Source organism: Gobius niger, assembly GCF_951799975.1.
Source record: "Gobius niger genome assembly, chromosome: 6".
Classification (NCBI taxonomy): Eukaryota; Metazoa; Chordata; class Actinopteri; order Gobiiformes; family Gobiidae; genus Gobius; species Gobius niger.
The window spans coordinates 25,823,109-25,848,427 of record NC_136857.1 but is presented as its reverse complement, the minus strand read 5'-3'; the positions used below and the strand labels follow the sequence as shown (position 1 = coordinate 25,848,427).

At 42.4% G+C, this 25,319-nt stretch overlaps 1 protein-coding gene across 1 annotated transcript; it reads right to left on the bottom strand.

The window, feature by feature from the left end:
- Window positions 1–1,386: 1,386 nt before the first annotated feature.
- On the bottom strand, window positions 1,387–23,619 carry LOC306964304 (Ig-like V-type domain-containing protein FAM187A; the record flags this gene model as incomplete). The annotated part of the gene is made up of 5 exons (XM_079558295.1): window positions 1,387–1,613; window positions 9,923–10,155; window positions 10,764–11,102; window positions 19,630–19,907; window positions 23,482–23,619. The coding sequence occupies 5 exons, from the start codon at window positions 23,617–23,619 to the stop codon at window positions 1,387–1,389; spliced, it is 1,215 nt and encodes a 404-aa protein (XP_079414421.1).
- Between the last annotated feature and the right edge of the window lie 1,700 nt (window positions 23,620–25,319).

Sequence of the window (25,319 nt, the reverse complement as noted above, 5' to 3'; positions counted from 1 at the left end):
CGTGATGAAAGGATTAAGATTAGAAAAAGATCGAGAGGTGAGGAAAGAATTTCCTGGACACATGGGCTATAGGACCTCAGGAGGAGCTGTTTGAGAGCTGTCGCCGCTGGAGAAGAGTCAGAGATTATTAAAAGTTGCGCAAGTGGGTCAAAACAACGCTTCAGGTGTTTGTTTTTTTCACCAAAAAACACATTGTAACATGGTTAAAAGCTCTAAAATGTCAACCTTTAATTAGTCTTTGAAAGCGATTGACACTAAACATTGACATTAAATTTGTATTTCCCTTGCTTATTGTTCTTTCTGTTTCTCTACTTTTTTGTTTAGCTCTACTATATCTACTATATAGACACTAGCCGCCTGACTTACAATATTATACACATGGGGTGAGACAGTCTGGAGCTGCTTTACATGGATTGAATTTCAAAGGTGGTCTGACCAGCACAGACTCAACCAATCAGGGGAAAGGAGACAGCCATTAAAACCAGCGCCGTGGCAAAATGCTTCTTTTGTTTTTAAAGCAATAGGCTCTGTGCGTGAAACGTTTTATCGGACTTTCTGTCGGCCAGTACCAAAATCAGATTTAAAAGATGGAAGAAAACTTAAACAAGCCGAGCGTGTTTCAACAAATAAAATGATCCAGCTAGTCTTGCATTTTGATGTAAAGTTACATTAAAAAAAAAGTTGCATAGTGCACCTTTAACCTCTTGCACCGCCTGAAGTGCATTTTTTCCAGTTTGGCGTTACCCAAATCTAAAAAAAATCAAATAATAATAATCACAATAGCGACGAAAACGAGGATTAAAACGCAACAAAAAGTGACCCAAAAAAATGGCAAAAAAACTGCACAAAAGGGACAATAAACAATGGTAAAATCGTGAGCTGCTCTCGTCTCTGCAATTGAGAAAATCATAGCTACGAGCAAAACATTTAGCCGTAGCAGTTTGTGGCTACAGAAGGCGTGTGGCGCATGCTAACTGGGATTATTTTTGTGGAAAAGTGCAGGGAAAGTCCTGTAAAATTATATAAAAATAATAAAATAAAATAATATTACAGGACGCAAGAGTCAGTCCCGCTCATGCCTGGCCTCTGTTCCTTGTGATTCTGGTGGGGTAAGGCGTGTAATGATGTGTTGATGAGATGCTTGACAGGGATCATCGTTGCAGTGAGACCACAGGTCAAAGGAAGGAAAGATAGTATTTATTTAATAACTCGAGAGGTGGCCGGTTGAGAGACACTTCTAGCATTCTGTTATTGCTTAAGCAACAACAAAATGGAAAAAAAAATTCTATCTGAATTTATCTAATTGCCCTGGGGATAATAACTAATATATCAAATGAAAGGTAAGTTGTAGCGTTGGGAAGTGCTGAACAGTCTTCAGGAATGATCTTAGTCCTGATGAGTCTCCTGCATGTCCCTGAGGGTTTGGAATGCGGCCTTGATGACCAGTACGAGCAGAAACGTGACGGTCATGCCAGCGTAGGCCCACAGCACCGTCTTCAGAGCGGGGTAGAAGTCTGGATGGGACAGCACCGACTGGCTCCGTCCCAAATGAGAATACACCAACAGTCGGATCTGTGCGACCCTCTTCCCCTCCAGCCAGCAGAAGTACTCCCCTAGAGCACACATCATAGCAAAACATCATCATTGACAACTCTGTATTGGGGTTTCGTATTAAAGCCACACTGTGCAGCATTTAAGCAAGTAAAGTCAATAAAATTAACTTCAGTCGAGAGTTTTTATAAGGAAAAACACTGCATCTTTACTACGTCTCCTCAGCTCTGACTTTGCTTCGAGCGGGACATCGCCAGCCCGTCTCCATGGAGATATCGCTGCTGCACTCTGATCAGGTATCAATGTACAATGTTTTATATTTTCATAACTCACCACAACAATAGCACTGTCATCATCTGGCTCAGGTATCGGCAAATGTTTTGACGCAAGGGCCACATTGGAGTTTTAAACCAGTGCAGTTCTCAAGTCCAGGGGTTCCCAAAGTGAGGGTCGGGACACCTCACGGGGTCGCGGGACACTAAGGAGGGGGTTGCGAGATGATTTCAATTGAAATTCATAACTTTGACGTATGTATTTATCATTGAGAATAGGATATTTTAGTGAAATTAAGCCCAAGATCAAAATCTAGTTTCCAAACATACATTAATGAATGTTTTGCAAATTAAATGATTGCAAATTCTAATTACAGTTTACATATGGGGTCCTGAGTTGTTGGTCTGGTGATTTTGAGGTTTATGTGGAGAAAAGTTTGGGAACTCCTCGATAACAGACTCCCATTACCTAAACATACAGAACTTTTGAGCAATTGCACAGTGTGGCTTTAAAAGAAAGTGAAAGTATGCAAAGCAGGTAACAACAATTCAGCCCCATTTTTGTATCCACAACATTTCCAACAGAGAATGTATGGATTAGAACAGGGGTCCTCAAACTACGGCCCGCGGGCCAAATCCGGGCCGCAAGGTGAATTATTCCGGCCTCCGACTTGTAGAGCACAAATCCCTGAGTATGTCAAAAAAAAAAGTAAGTCTCTAGCCCATTCCTGTGCGGAGTTAGGACATTTTAACTAAATAACCAGTTTACTCATTCCAGCCGCTAGGGGGCAATTTGAATGTAAAAAAAATAATTCCACAGGTGTCCAGCAGAGGGCACTTACATAAGAGATCAGAATATAAACACATTATAGCCACGTGGTAAATGAAGCTTACCAGGGTGCGTCAGCGTGTGTGTTAGCGTGTGTGTCAGCATGTGTGTGTGAGCGTGTGGGTGTTCGTGTGTGTTAGTGGGTGGGTTAGCATGTGTGTTAGCGTGTGTGTTAGCGTGTGTGTTAGCGGTTGGGTTAGCGTGTGTGGGCGTGTGTGTTAATGTGTGTGTTAGCGTGTGTGTGAGCATGTGTGTTAGCGTGTGTGTTAGCGTGTGTGTTAGCCTGTGTGTTAGCAGGTTTGTTAGCGTGTGTGTTAATGTGTGTGTTAGCGTGTGCGCTAGGGTGTGTGTGAGCATGTGTGATAATGTGTGTGTTCGCGGGTGTGTTAGCGTGTGTGTGAGCATGTGTGTTAGCGGGTATGTTAGCATTTGTGTTAGCATGTGTGTGTTAGCGGGTGTGCTAGCAGGTGTGTGAGCGTGTGTGTTAGCGGGTTTGTTAGCGGGTGTGTTAGCGTGTTTGTTAGCGTGTGTGTTATTGTGTGTGTTAGCATGTTTGTTAGCGTGTGTTAATGTGTGTGTTAGCGTGTGTGCTAATGTGTGTGTTAGCGTGTTTGTTAGCGTGTGTTAATGTGTGTGTTAGCGTGTGTGTTAGCGGGTGTGTTAGCCTGTGTGTTAGCGTGTTTGTTAGCGTGTGTGTTAATGTGTGTGTTAATGTGCGTGTTAGCCTGTGTGATAATGTGTGTGTTAGCGTGTGTGTGTGAGCGTGTGTGTTAACGGGTGTGTTTGTGTGTGTGTTAATGTGTGTGTTAGCGTGTGTGTTAGCGGGTGTGTTAGCCTGTGTGTTAGCGTGTGTGTTAGCTTGTGTGTTAATGTGTGTGTTAGCGTGTTTGTTAATGTGTGTGTTAGCGTGTGTGTTAGCGGGTGTGTTAGCCTGTGTGTTAGCGTGTGTTTTAGCGTGTGTGTTAATGTGTGTGTTAGCGTGTGTGTTAGCGGGTGTGTTAGCCTGTGTGTTAGCGTGTGTTTTAGCGTGTGTGTTAATGTGTGTGTTAGCGTGTGTGTTAGCGGGTGTGTTAGCCTGTGTGTTAGCGTGTGTGTTAGCTTGTGTGTTAGCTTGTGTGTTAATGTGTGTGTTAGCGTGTTTGTTAATGTGTGTGTTAGCGTGTGTGTTAGCCTGTGTGTTAATGTGTGTGTTAGCGTGTGTGTGTGAACGTGTGTTAGCGGGTGGGTTAGAGTGTGTGATAGCATGTGTATTAGCGTGTGTGTTAGCGGGTGTGTTAGCATGTGTGTGTTAATGTGTTTGTTAGTGTGTGTATTAGCGTGTGTGTTAATGTGTGTGTTAGCGTGTGTGTTAGCCTGTGTGATAATGTGTGTGTTAGCGGGTGTGTTAGCGTGTGTGTTAGCGGGTGTGTTAGCGTGTGTGTTAGCTTGTGTGTTAATGTGTGTGTTAGCGGGTGTGTTAGCCTGTGTGTTAGCGTGTGTTTTAGCGTGTGTGTTAATGTGTGTGTTAGCCTGTGTGTTAGCGTGTGTTTTAGCGTGTGTGTTAATGTGTGTGTTAGTGTGTGTGTTAGAGCGTGTGTGTGTGTTAGCGGGTGGGTTAGAATGTGTGTTAGCGTGTGTATTAGCGTGTGTGTTAGCATGTGTGTTTTCGGGTGTGTTAGCGTGTGTGTTAGCGTGTGTGTGTGCGTGTGTGTTAGCGTGTGTGTTAGCATGTGTGTTAGCGTTTGTGTGTGTGTGAGCGTGTGGACTTTTGTGTCGTCTTCAGAAGCTTCTTCTCGCTCCCTGAGTCCAAGGTAAAACTAGTTCACAGCAAAGTCATCTAGAAATAAGTGCAATTTTTGATACACTTTATTTTACACTAACTTTGACACATTCACTAAAATAAATACAGTGTAATCTGCTTCGTAACAACCTGTAATAACGTATAGTACATTCACAATGGAATCATACGTTACCACTTAATGTAAGACATACTGTAAGTGCAGTTGTGCATAAGACCTGAGGTGGCAGTAGTGAGTATAAAAATAATAACTTGCATATTGTCCCTTTCTTCATTCTCCCTTTCAGTTGAATGTATTTTTGGAAGGAACATGAAAAAACATCTATATGGTCCTCATATTGGCTTGACTTTATTGATGTGTGATAAATATGTCTATATTGCAAAAGAGTGAAAAATTGTGATTCCCATGAGAGGTTTTCTGCCCCCTTGGCTAGGCCACTCCCCCTTGAATTTTTTTGTATTACTGTAGATCTATATGGGTTCCAATGGATTACCATGGCAACGCCCTAGAGTTCTATGACAGCTGTGTGGAATGTTTACAGTTGTTCTAAATGTGATGATGTCATCATCTCTGTATGACCTCATACCTCAGTCAGTCATTCCTTCACACACCCACGAGCCTTTCGACGCATTTGACACACTTTGAGGTATCTCCACGCATTTTGACGGTTTTCGACGCATTGAACTGCATTTTGTAGCATTTCAACGCATCTGCCACATTCTCCGACACATTTTGTCGTGTATTAACGCATTTTTCCGCTTTTTTCACTAACGCATTTGTGACAAAAGCCATGAAAATGTTTGGGAAGAAGCGTTCTTCCGACGCCGCGCTCATTCAGGAGCTCCGGCTTGCGCTCTGTTCAGCGGAGAGGATCAATCTCTCTTTGCAGGAGCAGGTGCAGAGCGAGCGTCAAGTAAACTCCTCGTTAGCGAGGGACCTCGCCGACAAAACCCTTCGTTCACAGGACGCGCTGTACGTGGCCAACGAAGCCCTGAGGCAGAGTAGAGCCGATGTTCAGGCTCTAAACGCCCAAAACCAGGGTCTGAACAAGGAGAACTTAAGGCTTCAAGTCTCCGTGTCGGAGAAAGATGCCAAAATTCTCCTCCTTCAACAGGAAAAGGATAACCAGACAGACAGTATGATGCTGGTTATCAACGCCCTGAAGACGAACTACGGACAGCTCAAAGTAGCAGACGCGAGTCTTCGTGAGAAGATTAAAGACCTGGAACACCAGGTCGGACAGAAATCGATTTTGCTACAGCGGCAGGACGAGGAGCTGGCAGAGAATCGTCTCAAGCTTGAACAGATTATGCTGCTTGAGATGAAACACGTCGCCCTGAACGAGGACGTCCACCAGATGGAGGAGGAAATAAAGACACTTCAACAGGAGCAGCTGTCCATGAAGGAGGCCAATAAAACCGCCGCAGAGGAAGCTCAGGAGACCATTTCTGCCTTGAGGAAAGAGGTTGAAGTCGTCAATAAAGATCTGGACTCACAGCAGAGAGCGAACCAGACTCTGCAGTTGACTCTGGACAAAAAAACGGTCTCCTGCAAGAAGATACAAGACCACGTCCATCAGACAAGTCAAAAACTGATAGAGGAGCAACAAAAGAACCTTGTGCTCCAAGATGAAGTCTCTAAACAGTACGACAACCTGGAGGAGAGTGTGAGAGACAGACTCCACGCTCTCCAAGAGTCTCATCGTATGTTCGAGACATTTCAACAAGAGAAATTAGCAATGAAGACGGACTGTGACAAGGCTAACGAAGAAACAGACAGGTTTAGGCAAGAAGCAAACGTTCTCCGTGGACAAGTTGAGAAACTGCACGAGAATTTGAACTCTTCTGCAGCTGACCGAGAACTACTACAGATAAATCTTCAGGAGAAAGTTAAAATAATCAGCCACTTTGAAGAAATAAACAAGTCGCTTGTGTCTGAAAAATGCATCCTCTCAGAAGAGCTAAAGACGTCGAAAATGCAAACATCAGGGACCATATTACAGCTGGAAACCCAGCTCCAGGAGGCCAAGATGGAGCTGGGAAAATCAAAGAACTTCCAACAGCAGCTGCAGCCGAATATGGAAACCAACCTGATCCTTAAGAAACTCGAAGAGGAGAAATTAGAAATGAAAGCGGACCGTGATAAGGCCGTGGAAGAGGCGGACAAGTTGAGAGAAGAAGCCAGGGTTCTCCAGATAAATAATAAGGTCATTTATGCGAATCTGGAACACGCCGCCAACGTCTATGTGGAAATGAAGGACGACATAGAGGCACTTCGGAAAGATAACGTTAGCCTTCTACGCCAAAACATCGCTTATGAGAAGGCAGCGAAGGCAGCAACCGCACAGCAGGAGACGAACGAAAAACCACCAGATCTGCTGAAAACCGTGGAGCCAGAGAGGAGCACAGCACCTCAGGACACACGGGCCAACAGCTACGCCTCACAAGACTACAGGAACCGGAGACAGAACGAGCAGAGGAACGATTCAGACCATAACATGCCCAACAACTACGCCTCTCAAGACTACAGGAACCGGAGACAGAACGGGCAGAGGAGCGATTCAGACCATAACATGCCCAACGTTCAAGGCCGGTGGAGGCAAAATGGCTTTACCAGGAGACGCCAGGAAGAGCAGGGTTAGAAACGGTCACTGGGCCTGAAGGGAACAGATCTCTCACGAGGTCTGAGGGAACAGATCTCTCTCGAGGTCTGAGGGAACAGATCTCTCTCGAGGTCTGAGGGAACAGATCTCTCTCGAGGTCTGAGGAGGACAGATCTCTCTCGAGGTCTCAGGAGGACAGATCTCTCTTGGGCAAGACACTTCACCCGCCTTGCCTCCAGTGTCTCACACTGGTGTATGAATGAGTGTGAATGGGTGAATGGTTCCTTGATGTAAAGCCTTTTGAGTGCCTCAGAGCAAGTACAAAAGGTGATACATATATGGGACCATTTACCAGTTTCCCTTCTCTCTCTTCTTTCATTTTTTTCTCTTCTTTCATTTTTTCTTTTTCTGGGGTGACAGTGGCGCTGGGTCGTCGCTTAAGCGGAATGTCCTGTAGGCGCACACTGTTGTTGTGTCCTTGGGCAAGACACTTCACCCGCCTTGCCTCCAGTGTCTGACGCTGGTGTATGAATGAGTGTGAATGTGTGATTTTCTTTCTCTTTTTCCCTTCTCTCTGTTCTTCCCCCTCTCTTCTCTCCATTCCTGTCTTCTCTCTTTCTCCCCCGTCCTCTCCTCTCTCCACTCCTGTCATCCATCCTCTCCTGAAAACCATCTCGTTTCTCATCCGCAGACCTCCTCTCTCCCACCAACAGATCCTGTAGTCTCTTTGACCCTGTAGACCCTTCTCACCCTGGACATGGACTATTCACCCTGCCTGTCAACTGCTGAGGGATCCTTCGGCCCTGGGTGTCTATATCCTGTCCGTCCATGGGAGTGGATCTCTCCTTCTGTGGTTCTCCCCAAGGTTTCTCTTTTGTCCCGCTGGGTTTTTGAGTTGTTCCTTGCCGTACTGGAGAGTCTAAGGACACGGGACACCCGTGCCGCTCGTCGCCGCCTGCTGCCGACTTTTATTTGGACATTACGTTTGCCTGGATACTTCATTCACCTGAACTTTACATTGTCATATTTGTGGCTCTGTTTTTTGCCATAATGTTCGGTGCAGCCCTGTGAGGCGACTTCTGTTGTGATATTGGGCGATACAAAACCATTAAACTAAACCCCTAGGGTTTAAGGAGGCTTCGGGCCACTCAGACCTATACCTCCCGCCACATGAACAGTTTATTCCCCTCCACCATCAGACTCATGAACGATAACAGGACCCAATAACTCTGTATCAGACTCATGAAGATGAGTTTGCACTGCTCTATTGCACTATTGCACTATTTGTATAGTTTATTATTTATCTAGGTTATGTGTTAAATGTTTTATGTTTCATGCTGCATGATTGAACCAGAAAGAATTCCTGGTTGTGAACCTGTTCATTAACAATGAACCTGTTCATTAACAATGGCAAATAAAACATTTCTGATTCTGATTCTGATAAGTCTACGTCTGCTTTCTGGTCACATTAGCATCATTTTTCTTACCTGACGGCTTTACTTTTGTTTATTTCCTTTGAAACAGCTCGTCCTGGTAACAAAGGCCTATATTAAATGCTTGATGTCATTAAACAGAGTTGAATGAACATCTAAACTACGCAGGAAACAAATCCAAATCGAGACGGGTTAGTGAGTTTCATATTACTGACGTACTCGGATACACAAAAATATATCAACAAAATAAAACCATGCATTTAAACCATGAATTAAATCATACATTTAATCTCCTTATATTAAAGTATTAATTTTTCACACAGTGGTTGAAGTGGAGATTTTCTTCCCATAACATTTTAGTTTTCAAGCATCAAATTTGTCAAAACTTACACTGTATGATACTTATTTTGTGATGTTTTGAAGAAGCTGCAACATCTCATATCGACATATTTTATATCCACTTGTCCTGCGAAGAGTGTCCAAGATGACGCTGTAAACCAAATATGGAGTTTTTCCTTCTGTGAGGCACTCGGTTCAGAAGAGCGGAGAAATGTTACTAAACAGTTTGGGCTTTTTATGCACAAAATGCCTTATTCTTATATGAAAACCAACGGGTGAGGAAAGCTCTTCTCTTTGGTCGTTTGCACTGCTTAAAAGCCTGGAGAATCTGCAGATACACTTGACCTGAGGTGGCAGTAGTGAGTATAAAATGACGAACTTGCATCTAGTCCCTTTAAGTATAATTGTCAGGGGAGTTTCAGCCTCAGAGGCGATCATATTGAACATTTATTGTTTAAAGCAGCACCAAGTAACTCATGCCCCTAGAGGCCATAAGCGCCACTGCAGGTGTTGTAGCAAGTTATGTTTTTTTTACTCATTAATTGTCCGTTAATACACTGACAAAAAGGACAAAGGGACAGAGGGATATTGTACATCCAATTACACAATGGAGATCTTTTTTTTCACTCAAACTTGGCTGTAAATACTTTATATTACTATAGGCCAATGTAGCCCCTTATTTGAAAGCTAAGACCTACATGATTTAACCCCTGACCTGTAGAGCACAAATCACTGAGTATGTCAAAAAGAAAGAGTCTCTCGCCCATTCCTGTGTGGAGCTATGATTTTTTTTAACTAAGTAACCAATATACTCATTAGGGAGAAACTTAAATAAATAAAAAAGATTTCCACACGTGTCCAGCAGAGGGCACTGACATAAGAGATCAGGATATAAACACATTATAGCCACGTGTTAAATGAAGTCTCTACTTCACAATGAGGCCTGCTGCATTTTGGTCTGGGTCATACAAGTCTATGTTATAGCCAACCCGGCCCGGCCCGGCCCCCCATCAGTCAGGAACCATAATGTGGGCCCCAGAGAGCAAAGTTTGAGGACCCCTGGATTAGAGGGTCATTTAAAAAGGTTGAGTTACTCAGTTCTAGGTGCACTCCCTCACCTGAGTCGTTCATCTGTGCCAGGTTGAACACCAGATGGTGTCCAGTGTCTATGCTGATCCGAGGGCCCTCTCCACCTGGTTGCACTGTGTGCTCCCATCTGAGGATTGGAGCGTCGCCTCGGTCCCAGGCCACTGCCATGTTTGGTTCTGCTCCCGGGCAGCCCATTGTCAGCAGAGTGTCTGCCCGGTGGTTCAGGTAATACACTTTCACCCCCACTGGCCTGGAGGCAGAACTGCCGCGGTGTGAAGAAGAAGAAGGGCAGTGAATTCATTGGTATTTGACCTTTATCTGTTTGGATGATGTGGTAGAAGGCTCTAAAAAGTATGTTTTTAATAATACTTAATAATACTATTTAATAATTTGAGGACACTGCAGGCAAAATTAACATGAAACCCTTTACATGAAAACTTTCAGCTGGAAACCAAAAAATTCCTAATGTTTTTCCTTAGATTTAAATGGGAATTGGCTTTTGTTACGTGAGAGACAGCGAGCCCACTACCTAGATCATGTCTTGGAAGTCTTACGGAAAATGTAAAATAGTATTGTCTGAAATAGTATGCTTGAGCTATAGTAATAATTGTATTTACTGTATTAAGGCCAATTCACACGATGAAAAAGGCAGCAAATACCATTCCTTTTCTATCTTTCTGGCTCACTGTGATAGTTCACTGCTTGTAAAGATCTATTTAGATTAGTTTGGTAAGTCTTAGCTTTCAAATGAAGCCTTATACTAGCCTATTATGTATATAAGTAAGCTTAACTGGAGAAAATGTACACCTATGTAAGGTGGAGGTTATTAAATGAACATTGGATTTGACTGTCCGGTGTGTGCACATTTACCCGTATCCGAGGAAAGCCATGAGCGAAGCCACTTTGGACGGGGTGGGAGGCGGCGATGGGCACACCTCCTCACACTTCTTGACTTCCAGCGACGCCCCCTCTCCGCCGATTGGCCCGAACACCCGCAGCACCGCTCCCGAACCGCAGGACACGACCGTCTGATTGGCCCGCCGGTAGCGCACGTGCAGGTAGGGGGAGCGCACGTAGCAGAGCCCCACTCGGACTCGCTCCCCTGGCGGTCCGCAGCGGTCGCACACGGACCAGGCCTGGAAACTGGTGAAGGTCCGGTACGGGGGCTCAGCCTTTGACTCACGCTGGTGCTTCCTTCTCTTTTTGGGGCTGATGGAAGTCAAGCAAGAGAAGTGTGAGGAGGTGACAAAAATGCATACTATTTTAAAAGACTTGGAATTTTGGAAGATGTGGGGTTGTTACGCTATTTTGGTTTCACTTGCTTGTCATGGCTGGGTACCATTCTTTTTTTCGATACCACTACTTTAACGATACCTGCTTATCGGTACCGGTGCCTTAACGGTACTTTTTTCGATACCTTTGTTATTTTAACTGAGTTAAAGGAGCTATTTCATGCTATTTTAGCCATTCCAAAGTTAAGTACAGGCATGTATATGATATATTGTACCTCTACCACTATGGAGCACTAATTTTTGTGATAAATATAAGTGTTTTCTGGAGGTATTTTTCAAACCCGGAAGACACAACGCTTCAATTCAGTTACTTACTTACTTCAGTTGAAGTTACTTCACGATGCAGTTATACGGAGTTGACATCTGCAACACAGCTTGATAAATGGCTAACACACAAGCTAATATGCTAACACACAAGCTAACACGTGTTTGGATTGACTCACCGCTCTGCTCCATCGCTGTTTACATTATGGGACTCGCGTTGGTTTTAAAAGTTAATCCACTTTGGTTCAGGTGAAGGTTCCCCAAACATCCATCAGTGACAGTCACAGAAAAACAATATTTTGGTGATAGTCGCTGAATCCCGGAGAAAAAAACAACTTCGATCGGCCTCTTCTTGAAAAGTTGAACAAACTCCCGTCCTCATAGCCAAACACGGTTCTTTTTCTCCGTGACATTATCGTTAGGTAGGATGAAGAACAGGTGTGTCCAGTTATAACGAGCTCCATCTTCACAGCTGCAGCGCAAACATGACTGATCTGTTCAGACGCGATGTGTTTGTTTTGGCCACAGCTGACCTGGAAGCACCTCGGGCAGATCCTTTTTTTCTTTGTTTCTTTCTTACGACAGAAAAAATTAAAAAGCTGTTTTACAAATTAAAATCAGGCTGTAAGACATTGCTTTACAGACGTCGAGCACTTCCGTTCCGCTGTTACGACACAACTGAACACTCAGTCGTTCACCAGGAGAGGGAGGAGCAGCTGCTCAGAGAGCAGGATTCAGGAGGATTACTGAGAGCTGCGTGAATGAAGCCGCAAACCACTCTGGGGGTGTTTTTGATAAGGAAATAGCATAACAACATGGCTAAAAGCTGCATGATACAGGACCTTTAACACACTGTTTCCTTGAGTCCAAATTGGATTTTATCCATTGAATGGCACTTGAGGAGAAGTTGTAATATGTCAACTTAGATAATAAAATGTCATGACTGATGGTGTCAAATACTTTTTTTTTTAGATTTTAAAATACAGCACCAACACAAGCATTATTGTTTTAATTGTTTTAATTGAAAATGTATTGAAATTATGTGTGTAATTAAAATATCATTCAGGATGTCATAAAACAGCACTGAAAGCAACACAGGACACAGCAGCGTCACCTGCAACTTCATGTTTTGAGCAGAATTTCCACTTAGGCAGTGATAAAAAGAGACAAAGGACATTACTACCTCCTGAGCTCCAGGGACAGACCAGATCCATATCAGGGCACAGTTTTCTTTCAGCTAAACGTTTCTAAACACAAGCTGCGCAGTTTCAAGGTGAAGCCAACTTCACACGTCAAAGATCTTTTCACAGTGAGAGCGCTCACTCTGTCACTAATTATTTACTAAAACTGTATCAAATATGTCCAAAACAGAGTGAACGCTTACTTTCCACAGATCTTCGATATTACCTTAACCGCTGCAGCGCAAACAATGGCCTCTGTGGTAAAGGTAAAGATGTCTTTCTTGTTGTCACTGCTATGTTGTGGTTTTCAGTTTTAGATTTGGGTAAAGCTCAACTGGAGAAAATTTGTTCTGTTAAGGCGAGGGTTAAGAGCTTAAAGGACATCCATGTGTTTATTCTTTCATTCTAACCTGTCCTTCCTGTTAGTAACACAATCATTTTCTCCTATTGAAATCCTGTCGTGCTTATTTATCAGCAAGTCCACTGATGCATGCCCTCTTATCTCCGCAGGAAGCCTGAACAAATCGACGCTTTGGGGAAAAATCAAGAAAATGTTAAAGCCATAATTGGTCGTATTTGCCATTTTTACACCACACAAAGTCCTTTCCGCAATTGACTTGGGACATCAATAACTGCGGATCAATTGTACCCATCAGAAGAAGGCATACAGTATCACAGAATCCGGAGATGACTGAAGAGCCGTTTGCCCTTTTTCGGTCCAGCAACATGTTGATAATTTTTATGTTTTTTTTGGTTCAAAGTCGAATAAATCTGGCTGGGAATAAGATATTTAAAAATCCCTCTGAAAAACTGGAAAGTCCGTAGGAGTTGCTATGTCGTTGCATGAGTGGAGCAAAAAAATAATTTGGAGAAAAACAGTTCTAAAGATTTGTACCGGGTGCGCGGCACATTTCAACCCGAAAAGACTTTTTATTGGAAGTTTTATTTAACATGATTGGGGCTCAGACCCAATTGCAGTAGAGAGATTGCAGTAATGAAATGGAATACATGGCGTTGATGGATGATAGCCAGATTCATCCACCGGAGCCTGGACTCTGGTGGTGATAGGACGACCCGGGGCTGCCATTGGCGAGGAGGAGCAGAGCTGAGGAGAGACCAGGTGGAGGAGGGGTGGAGGAGGGTCGCAGCATGGCTGGGAAACCGCCGAGTAATTGACCAGGGAGCTTAAGAAGGGGATCCTGGGCGATGATTGGCTGACGATGATGAAGCAATGAATGAAGGCTGCAGGTACGTCTTCCATGTTGAATTTGCACTGAAGCTAAATTTTTCCACCCTTTCGTACTGGGAAAAATACCATATTTGGGTGATTGCGTCATCGCGGACACCCTTCAGGAGATGTAAAAACTGTCAATATTTGTGAATTGCTACCCATAGCAAAGACGGTTTTATAAAAATGTTGTTGGTACTTCTTATCTCCGCCTCACGACAAAACATCATAAAATAAGCATTGTACGTTGTCATTTTTATCCTATGACACAAAAACTAAGATGTTAAGGGAGGAGACTAGCCAAAAAATCTCCACTTCGACCAATGGTTTGTTGTTCTTGTCCAAATTACATCTTCTGTAAAAGACACGTTGCTTAGTAAAAGACAAATGAGACTGCTGCACTCAATCTGCGACTGTAAAAATGGGAGTGTAACACTTCTGTAGGAAATCCTCATGAGTCTGGCATATTGGTGTAGTGTCTTCTTCTACCATGCACAATTCGCTGCCTGAGACTAACGCCTCATTTACACCAAGTGCGTTTTGTCCACAGCGTCATTAATGTCTTTTTTTTCTACAGCGCAGTAGTTTGTTTATCCTGCATAATGAGCCATGTGTCCAACAAAAGGGAAACACACGGGATAATTGCTTAATTTTAACATTGATGTCATGGTGGTATGGCTTTTTCGTGTTTCGTTGGGACAATGAACAGTATAACACCACCCCAAAACCACAACCTCTCCTGGAAGTTTTACCCGCGTCTCTTCTGCACATATTGACCCTCATTTATCAAACTTGCGTACGGTGAAATCAAAGCGTATGTGGGGTGTATGAACAATTACCGCCTGTTTTGGCATTTATCAATCTAAGTTTTCAGGCTGTATACATTCATTTGAATTGAAGTTCATGTACTATAAATCAAACACATGATGCATTTTATATCCTTTTTAGATGCATCATTCAATCGTTCCATGTGGTGGAAAGCCTGCAGTGGAACGCTGCACAACATGCTGCAGTCAGTTCCACTGCCCCCTTGCCATTAAAAATGCCATTGCATTTGAAGGTAATGCCATTGCTTTTCAGATTAAAGACACAAACATGCAGATTTGTGTGTATGTGCTCATGAGACTTGTTTGTCATTGTCTAATATAAACATTTTCTTACTCTTTGATAAGAAGGTCTGCCGCTGCAATTTGAACTGCAGGAATGAGGGACAATATCATTGTCCTATTTATGACAAAACCATTATTAGAAGGACAGACATGGAAGCACACTTAGTTTTGTCCCATACAACAAACTCCCACCTCAGCTGTTGTCCAGTCCAAGCAGAGTCAGGATTCATCCTTGCAACCAAGTTCCTCTGCTGCATCCATTTCTATGCTTCCACCAACCATAATATCTCCATCTCCAGACCTTCTTGTGCAACAGGATACAACCACATGTACTATTCCCTCTGCCCAATCAATTCAAACATCTATCATCCACTCCTCAGCAGACACACATATGACATCGTCTTCTCCTTTGGTTTCCTCTTCTGCTGTACCTACTTCCCAAGAGACTCAAGGTCCAAAATCCCAAACAATGTCGAATGTCCCCTCTGTTCAGTTACTTGTTTGAAGAGAATCTTGGCCAAACACATCCAGAGGAAGCACCCCCCAGAAATCGAAGGATGTAGCAGAAATTGATCATTTAAAGAGTGTCTGTGTGGATGCCAAAAATGGGATTTCTGCTGTCCAAAAAGGAGGGCATGACTTTTCAGTCCCCATACATGTACAAAACAAACCTGGGGTCGAGTACACAAGGTTCAGTGTGAGTTAGAAGAATGCAAGCAGTATTCCAAAATGGCTTCACGAAGCAGATTAACTCTTACACACTGTGAACACATACCACTCTTTGCAATACTGTACAGACATAGCAAGTGTTAACAGAAATTGTGCACTTAAAATTTTTTGGTGATCCAAAAAAGTCAACCAATAATGGGTATGCATGCATGTTTGTTTGATTTGCATTATGCAGTAACATCTTACTGTATTTCTTGTCTGTATTTCAAAAGGTCAACAATGCGTAAACTGTGCAATGCCTGTAATTTGGATATGAAGGGATTGCGGATGGATCTGCTACTTAGACTTAGGCAAGAGATGAAGACACGACACTCATACGACAAGATATTCCAGAAAATCTAGGGAGCATCTGGTAAGGGTCACAACATAACTGCATGATAACTACCTAAGTTAGGTAGTTACCATTTAGTTTCCTATTGAAGGTGGGTGGTCAGTGATTCTCTGCCCACATTGTGTGGTGTACAGTTTGAAGTTTAACCTGCGTGCAGAGTCTCCACAAGATTTTGCCAACTGTGATACCTTTCAAACCACTTGAAGGGAGATTGGCTGCATCGACACCACAGAACATCACAGCAGCTCAGCAGAACAAACTCAAGATCTCCCTACCATGGCTGATTGAAATGTTGCAGAATCCTGATAAAGATGAGCATCCATCTTTATCATCCATCTTTACACTGGCTCCGCAGAACACTTTGTCTTGTATGACAGATTCCATGAGGCCAATACCAAAGACCCACAGGAAGTGTTGAGGAGGATCAACCTGGTTCCAGAACTTCAGGGTTCATTGAATAGCCAGGTGGCCAAGCAACTTTTTCATGCATGGACAAAAAAAACTACTTCCTCAATAACATGGCACCCTCAAAACATGTTTTTGATGAGAAACCTAATACATCACAGAAACAAATGCACAGCTTTTAGAAAAGGACATGAGTCAAGACGTTTGCAAGACATCGCACTGGACAAATTTGGACAAGCTGTATTTGGTATTCATTGTATTTGTTGTGTATTTTACCAGTTTGCTTTTTGAACTTTTTCTTTTATATTAGAATGATGTTTCATTGTAAATCTCAATTGGTCAAAGATTACAATAGGGGGGTATCAAAACGGTGGATTTTGAGGCAATGTTAGGAACATTTAAAATAAAATGGTTGAAAGAACTTCTATTGAAGCCAGATTCAATATGGTATCACATTCCAAAAAGTATTTTCAAGAAGTTTGGCGGGTTAAACTTTCTTTTGAAATGTGACTTTGAAATCTCTAAACTATCTTTTAAGTTATCTGAGTTTCACAAACAAGTTTTACATCATTGGAAAATGGTATTTACCCATAATTTTACCCCTCATTGTGCCACCTTGTGGAATAATAGAGTAATTGTATCAAACAAAAAGTCTTTGTTCAACCAGCTTTGGTTTGACCAAGGCATTATTTTCGTACATGACATTTTGGATATAAACGGTGAATTTCTACAGATACAAGAATTAAAAAACAAATTTAATTTTCAAGGTTCTCTCAAAGAGTATAGGAAAATTTGTAAATCTATACCAGTGGCTTTGAAACAGCTGATAAAAAACATAATATTGTTTTCTACTGTCCAAATCAAACTTCCAAATTTGAAAATAGGTGAATTAAGCATTACAGACAAAAAATGTGACAACAAATATCTAAATAAAGCTTTCAAAGAACATATCTATCATGATTATGATAGGAAGATAAAACTTAAAATATTACAAAATCCAACAATCTCAGAAAAACATTGGGCATTTATAAAATGGCCAATCACACCCAAAGTAAAAGAAATGCAATTTAAAATTCTTAATAATTATTATCCATCTGCGGAGACATTAAGGGGTAGATTTGGTTTTGAAGTCGACCCTTGTGAATTTTGTCATGAAAATCCAGAACAAACAGAACATCTATTCTTCTCTTGCCCAGTGAGTGGAAAATTCTGGCAGGATGTCCATGGCTGGTTAAATAATAAAATTAATGATCTTGAACAATTTACAATTGAAGATATTCTTATCTATAACTCCAAACTGACAAGGGACATTTCACTTTTAATTAACCTTATCATCATTATGGGTAAATACCACATTCACAAAAATAAATGGAAAAAGCAACTGCGAAATGTTAGCTGTTTTAAAAATTAATTTTGTATGTTTTTATCCTCCTTGAATTTTCTGAAAAGATCCAACCAAACTGTGGAAGAAATTTGTAATGCTGCTGAATTGTTTTTGAACCTGTAACATATGGGAACAATGCCTTATTTATTTTATTTTACTTTATTTTACTGCCTTGCCTGTTTTTATTCGATGTCTCCACGAGAGTTTGTAATAAACGTTTAATAAAAAATAAAATAAAAAAAAGATGTTTCATTGTCATTCCTGTGTGGAAACCTTGGCATTTCCTGCTCTCTGTAAGTAGTGATGCTTACTGTAATAGGTGGTTTGCATGTCACGGAAACTTCATATCAAAAGTGTCATTTTCTATTACAATATTGTTGTTGTGTTGTGTTGTGCTGTCCTTTTACACAGTGTTGAGTTCAAATGTCACTAACTACAATTACAGGTTTTGAAACCAACACAGAGAGAAATAGTCTTTCTTGACTCCAAATGTGCTCAAGCACCTTTAGGACTTGGTGATAAGGAGAGGCCATGCTCCGTGTTCTGGCTGGTTTGAGCACTGAGTCTGCGGACCGTATTCTGTGATGCGAGTAACCCGGGCATCAAACAAATCCATCAACAGCACCACAGCTTTCTTCAATCCGAGCGAGTTCGTAAGGTACAGGTCTGAACGGCGTGCACAGGGTCTGGTGACCGTGCGCTGTCCACTTGTCAGGGGAATGATCGAAGGACGTCTCGTAAGGCTGTCTTCGGTTGGGCCTGTTTCGTTAGGTTCTGGTCGGCTATCAGCTCTCCGCGGACCTGCTTCCTCCCGGAGGAAGGCTCTGCTCAGGCCGAAAGTCCTGCTTGGCTCCAGCACTGAGTCCACGGAGCTGATAGCTGCTTTCCAGAGTCTGCTCTTATCCACATATCCACATATCCACACTTAAAATCTATTCAATTTTTTTATCGTGTAAGCTGTGGTTATAAATAATGTGGTACAAATGTGGTTAAGATAAAACGAGAATGAGCTCTGAAAAAGCGAGAGTACACTTGGGGAACTGCACGCAAACCATTCATTTTATTCAAGGCATTTCTTGTTGCACTGAATAAACGTTAGTGTCAAATCAGTCGAGAAAAAACATTCTCATCATCACATTGTTTATTTTCTGAGTGTTCTTGAGTATTTCAAAAACATTGTAATTGCTCAAATCGAATCTGCTATGATTGAGGTAATTCCAGCCTGTCTTGTCTGAGTCTTTTTTCCATTCAGAGCCAGAGAATATTACACACTTCACCACTGAAGGTCACAGTATGTAAATCCACTCTGCAAACCTCCATAAGGCAAAATCATGTGCTATTCAGGGCTAGCTGGCACAGTCAAAGTCCTCGCTGTGTGAGCCAGTAATTAGAGGCACGTCGGTCAAATCAAGTCCTTCTGGTAGTGGGGCAAACAGACGCAGACTAAACCAATAAGAAACTCAATGCACAGTCTGATGCTATATCTAAGTCACGGTGACATTTTCAAAACATATTAAACAACAGGTTCAAGTTTTAGAAAACAGAGATCGAGTTCATTTAAAAGTGCATTATGCAACTTTTTGTGCGTACCTTGTTGTGACTCGGGGGCTGTATGAGTGGTCACGATGGCGCCTTTACTTTTGATCACGGCAGCCTCTACAATGGTTTTGTAGGGTTTCAGGCGAGAGGGTCTGCCAGCAGTGAAAACCCTCCAAACAATTCACCCTGGAGAGTCCTAGAGACCACTGTGATGGAAAGTAAAGGCGCCACACTGACCACGAGAGTTGAATACACATGAACATGCTTTTCTAACCTGTCAGCAAACGTGATCTTTCTTGCCCCCTGTACGTCCAGGTCATAGGCGTAGAAGAAGTCCCTGTGCTCGGACCCGCAGATATAAACCCCGGAGTCTGCTGGGCTGGTCCTGTAGATGATCAGGCTGAACATGCGGATGGAGAAACGGCTCTTAAGGTCCGCGCTGTGAGGAACAGAGCCCGGGTTCACCACCTTCAAACCGTGGTCGTCAGTCAAGGCCTGGGTCTGCTCCGAGCTGGACATGTGCTTTCTGTAGAACCACACCACTGTCTGCACCTGACGATGAGGAGAGGGACGAATGGAGATCTTACAAACGATGAACGAGTCAAGGAAAAGTTCAGTCACATTGGTCAGTGACAGTTAAGCAAGACACACACAGTATGAGCTTGATTTTCCTTTCTCCATGTTCAGGAAAGAGTGGCCCAACAAACTCTTCTTGCAAGTGCTAATCAGTGCTATTGTGAAATAACATTTTTTGGGGGGTTGTGAACTGCAAAACCTCAAAATACTTATGAAAGTCGCTTGCACATAGTTCAATGACACTATGAGATGACTACCTGAAGAGCCTACAGTAAATGACCAGATTATTCCATCTATAGATTTCTTAATCCTTAACGGTACGGACATACTCCAAGATGACAATGCTCAGAAAGAGTGGTTCAGGGAGCATGAGATGGATTGGCCGCCACTGAGTCCAAATCTTAACCCCATTGAGAATCTTTGGGATGTACCAGAGAAGGCTTTGCGTAGTGGTTGCATTCTTCCTTCGTCAATATAGAATGTTGGTGAAAAATGAATGCAACACTGGATCTTTTGACTTTGCAGAAGCGTAAGCCACCTTTCCACTGAACACGATGAGAACGATGCCTTCTGGTGGGGGTTATGGAATCGTTCAGAGGTGCCAAGGCAAATACTACTGGAAAGAAGCAGCTAAAATACAACTATTAAGGTAAGCAACATGCAAATGTTATGCTAACACCAGCTTAAGCACTAACAGCGGCTAAATGCTAATATCGGCAAAATCCCCTTTTAGAACAGCGGTATGATGTGGTGAAATATTAAATCCGTATGACCTGTTTGCCAATCAAACAGCAGTGTCTGTTGATGCCACGTTAGTCTCGGTTCAGCGCTTTGGCCACAGCTAGAGGTCGGTGCCAAAACAAATACCTGGTCAGACCGGTTTGGCCCTGGCCTTGGCAGTCTAAAAACTCGCCCAACTCGGGCTGTGTATTGTCTGCCAGTGGAAAAGTGGCTTAATTAAAACAATGCTACAGTGCATGTGTGCGGTAATCAAAGCTAAAGGCGGTTCAACTAAATACAGTTATAGAGTCTGTGACCTTTATTTGTGTGGAGACCTTTTGTTTGGTCAGGCAGTGTATGTTTGTGTAAGCTCTGCCTACACGTTTTCCATTGTAGAGAATAGCTCTTGCGCCTTCATCTAGGCTAGGTTGTCTTTGATCTGTCCAGCCAGAATACACGCCTTTTCCTCTTCTTTACAATAACGTGTTGTCTGGGATCAGGGATGATTTCATTAGCAAAATACTTTCGATTGACGGCAACATGCAGAAAATACTCTTAGAGGATGAAGCGTCGGAATCTACGGACGAACATTCTTTGCCTGTTAGCAAAGTTCCAGACGGTCCTGCTTTTGAACAGAAAGAAACAGCAGAGGTGGATGGCTGCCCAGGCAAGGTTGTTTTAGCCTTGATGACGGTTTGACTCTCAAGTGAATTATGATCTGTAAGTGAATATTTTTTGATCGACAAGTGAGTGCCTTCCTTAGGAGAAAAGATGCTTTGAAAATGTGTGATAGAGACCAAGGTGCAAGCTATTTTCTACAATATCTAAATACCAGTTAAATGCACCATTTTCTCACCTTCATGCGTTTTTCCACCATACATCGATTCATGTCTCCTTGTCTGGTGCAGTACATTAAAGCAGTACTAAGTAACTCTTGCCCCCAGAGGCCATAAGCGCAACTGCAGGTGTCGTAGCAAGTTACGTTTTTTAACTTATTCATTGTCTTGGAGAGTAAATACTATGCTGACAGGAAAGACGAAGGGAGAGAGGAATGTTGTACATCCAATTATACAATGGACATTTTTTTTTCACTTAAACTTGGCTGTAAATACTGTTTAAAGTGACAATAGTCCGCAGTGAGCTTTGCCCGTTAGCATGTTAGCTTCTCCTTTGTGATTCCATTAGTGTGTATTGGTTGCTCCAGTCCGGTGGCAGTCAAGTTGCAAACATGGTTTTCTGGCCAGAGACACCAGGGGAGATGAAAGACCCTCCAATCATCCCATAAACGCTTGTACTACCCCACAGGGACTACGAAAAGGATTTATTAAGGTAAACCCGTTACTTAGTACTGCTTTAAATGATCGGCCGTGATAAAAAGCCTGACTCACTCTAACTTGAAAAGACCATGTTTTTCATGACTCAGACAGCCTTGGACAAATGAGAGTGCCAGTATCTGTCAGACTCCATTGTCCTCCAAAAGTCTTTACGAAAGTACATTATTCTGATGAAACTTCAGTGTTGCTGGCTGTTATAGATCACCTCGCAAATCGTGTCCCAGCAACACACAATTTGTAGAGTAGCAGTAGTAGCAGCAGTAGCAGTAAGTTGCCGTAATATACCTTTTATATACAAGTTATCAACCCACACTTTGACTAAGCGCATTTTCTCCAGTTCAGCTCTGCCCAAATCTAGTCAAAATAGCAGCAAAAACAAGACGTAAATGAAGATGACAATGTAGCAAAAAAAACACAAAAAGAGTGACAAAAATGCAACAAAACAGGCGACAAACAATTGATGAAAAAGCAACAAAAAAACATGTTTTGTAGGCCTTAGCTTTCAAATGAGGCTGTAGGCGCCAATCGAGAAGCTTTTAGTTTTGGGTAAAGCTGAACTGGATAAAATGTGCTTGATTAAGGCGGGAGTTACGGGTTAAAGTGAACATACATAATTGTAGCTCATGGGCCTGCTTTTGACTTCATCCGCATTGATATTTGACGCTTTAAAACTTAAAACAATGTCTTTGCGTGGAAAGGACACTTGATCGATAACAACTCCTCTCTCAGCGTGTCCTTTCTTGCGGTTGTGTGCCCTCCGCTGGCAGCAGGGGAATTACTCTTGAAGAAAAAAAATCAAGCCACCATTTACAGCTAAAGGCAATTAATGGTGGTGCCAAATGATATGGACGGCAATGCGTCATACAAGGGGGTGTGGCCTAGCCGAGGGGGTAGAAAACCTCTCGTGCGAGTCACTATTTTTCACAATTTTTTGCAGTTTTATATTTATCACACACCAGTAAAGTCAAGCCAAAACCGGGTCGATGTGGCTGAACTGTTCAGTAGAAGCGAAAAACTGCACTCATTAGCTAACGTAGCATGAAGCTAATGTTAGCGTCGCAAGCTTCCTGGTTAGCAAATATTTATGTGCTGTTGAACCACTTTGCTCCTCACCATGTCTCTGTCTCTTCTTTAGTAGAAAAAATATGTATGCATATTATAGCATTTGTTGGTAAGTAACGGTGGAGAAATGGGAGGAAGTTCTTTTTTTTTTCTACTTTGTTTCCCCAGGCTTCTTCCAGGCTTTCTCCAGGAGTACAACATTGATGAATTAAGTCAAATAGCCTAATATTCCAGATACGTTTTTCATGCGGGAACATCATAATAACATGGTTGAAAGTTGGTTTTCTACAGGATAATGTCCCCTAAATCTTATTTCTTCTCCATGTTACAGCATAATGGGAGCTTCAGTATCCTCCATCTCCGTTAGCTCATTTCAAAGACTATTTCCCTTTCAAATCTAACCTCTGGAGGATAATCCCAGGCTTTAGACTCACCTCCTGTGGTTTGCAGGGGCAGGGCAGCTCAACTGTGGTGCCTGAAACGTACGCTGCGTTCACAAACGTCAGGAAGGCAGGACAGGCCGTGTGGGCAAAGACGTCCTCTTCGTCCTCTGGTGCTTCGTAACACCACATCGAGACAGGGAGAAACAGGAGAAATATGAACATGTCCATGAGCATTTTGGCTGCAGGTTTGGAGACTCATCCTCATTTCAAAACATAACAAGTTTGATTTGAATTCCTGTCGTCAATTTGACCATTGAAACAATGGAGGAGCACAGTATGATCCTAATGCATGCTAGTCTGAGAAGCTTTTCAGCGTTTGTTTGCCAGCTCACCACATTTTCCCTATAGCCGTTAGCGTTTAGCCATCAAACATCCCAAAATATGAATGTTCAGATTTTTTTTTAGATTTTTTTGAAGCCGAGTTGGAAATCTTTAATGCTAATCTTTTGAGATTTTATTTAAGATACAAATTACCTCATAAAAGTGGCCTCTGAGCAAAATGCTAGCTCATATCCAGTTTCTGCTTTTTGTGGGTCGGATTCACATCATATACCCACTAAACATCATATGTTTATGATGGAGAAACCACAGAAATAATGTAAATGCTCACACAGATCTTACACATACGTTTATAAACAACAAGGTCCTGCCCCACCTCAAGGACATCACCACCCCACTCCTGGACCCGCTGCAGTTTGCCTGCAAAGCCAACAGGTCTGTGGACGACACAGGCAATCTGGCCCTCCATTTATCCATGGCCCTGTTATGTTTGCAGTACTCTACTCTGAGTGACAAATTGCACTAACATAAGAAGAGTATATTTCAAGTTCAATATGGACATTTTCACATGACATGAGGCAGTGAAGTCAAGCAAATGGAGGTCTACAGAGCTTCTGGGATTGGGCTGAAACAACCAATCAATTAATTGATGACTAATTGATTATTGAAATAGTCGACAACTATTTTAGTAATCGATTCGACTCAAATAGAGCAAAAATTACATGAATATGCAGTATTTTTGATGAAAATCTACTTTGTTTTTAGAGTAAGTGCATGTAGTACACTTTGTACATTGTAAATTTCATGAATATCTGTTTGTGTCTCATCCAATCAGAAGCAGAATTAGCGCCAAGAGCCTCCAACAAAGATTTACTTTATGTTTACTCCATCAACACGTCCTCAAGCGGATCCACTTTAGCTTTATGTGATGAAAAAAATAGAAAGATAGATTAATCAATTACAAAATAATCGTTAGTTGCAGCCCTATTCTGGGATAAGAGGCCCAAAGTCAGATTTTAAACGATTTTTGATGGGTTATCGATGTATCTACTGGTAAAGCAGTGGTCACAGAGAGACAACATAAGGTGTTCTATGTCTAATTTGTCCCAAATAGTAAACGATGTTTCTTACTCAAGCTTAAGACATTTGAGATTTACACATTTCTTCTTCTTAAACACTAAAGAGGCACTAAGAGCCCCCACACCTGCAACACAGAGGAGGCATCACAAGAGGAGCTACAGGAAACCAGGTCGGGACAAACAAGGAGGTATCCAGCCAAGACTTACAGCTAAGCCACACATGCTATTGATATGATATTTATTGATATATCGATATTTATTTTTAGTTTCTTACTGATCTTCACTTTGTTTTTAAACTTTTTATCAATGTTTTTATTCTGCTTCTTATATTTTTAGAATCTCCAGTGTTTCCTCTGAAGGAGCCCTCTTCCTCGGGAGCGGTGACTGGCTGTGGCTGTGTGGGTGCTGTCCTGTGGGTGCCCAGGTGGAGGTGTGGTGTCTCTGCCGTGCCTCCTATGGGGACCCTTGTGT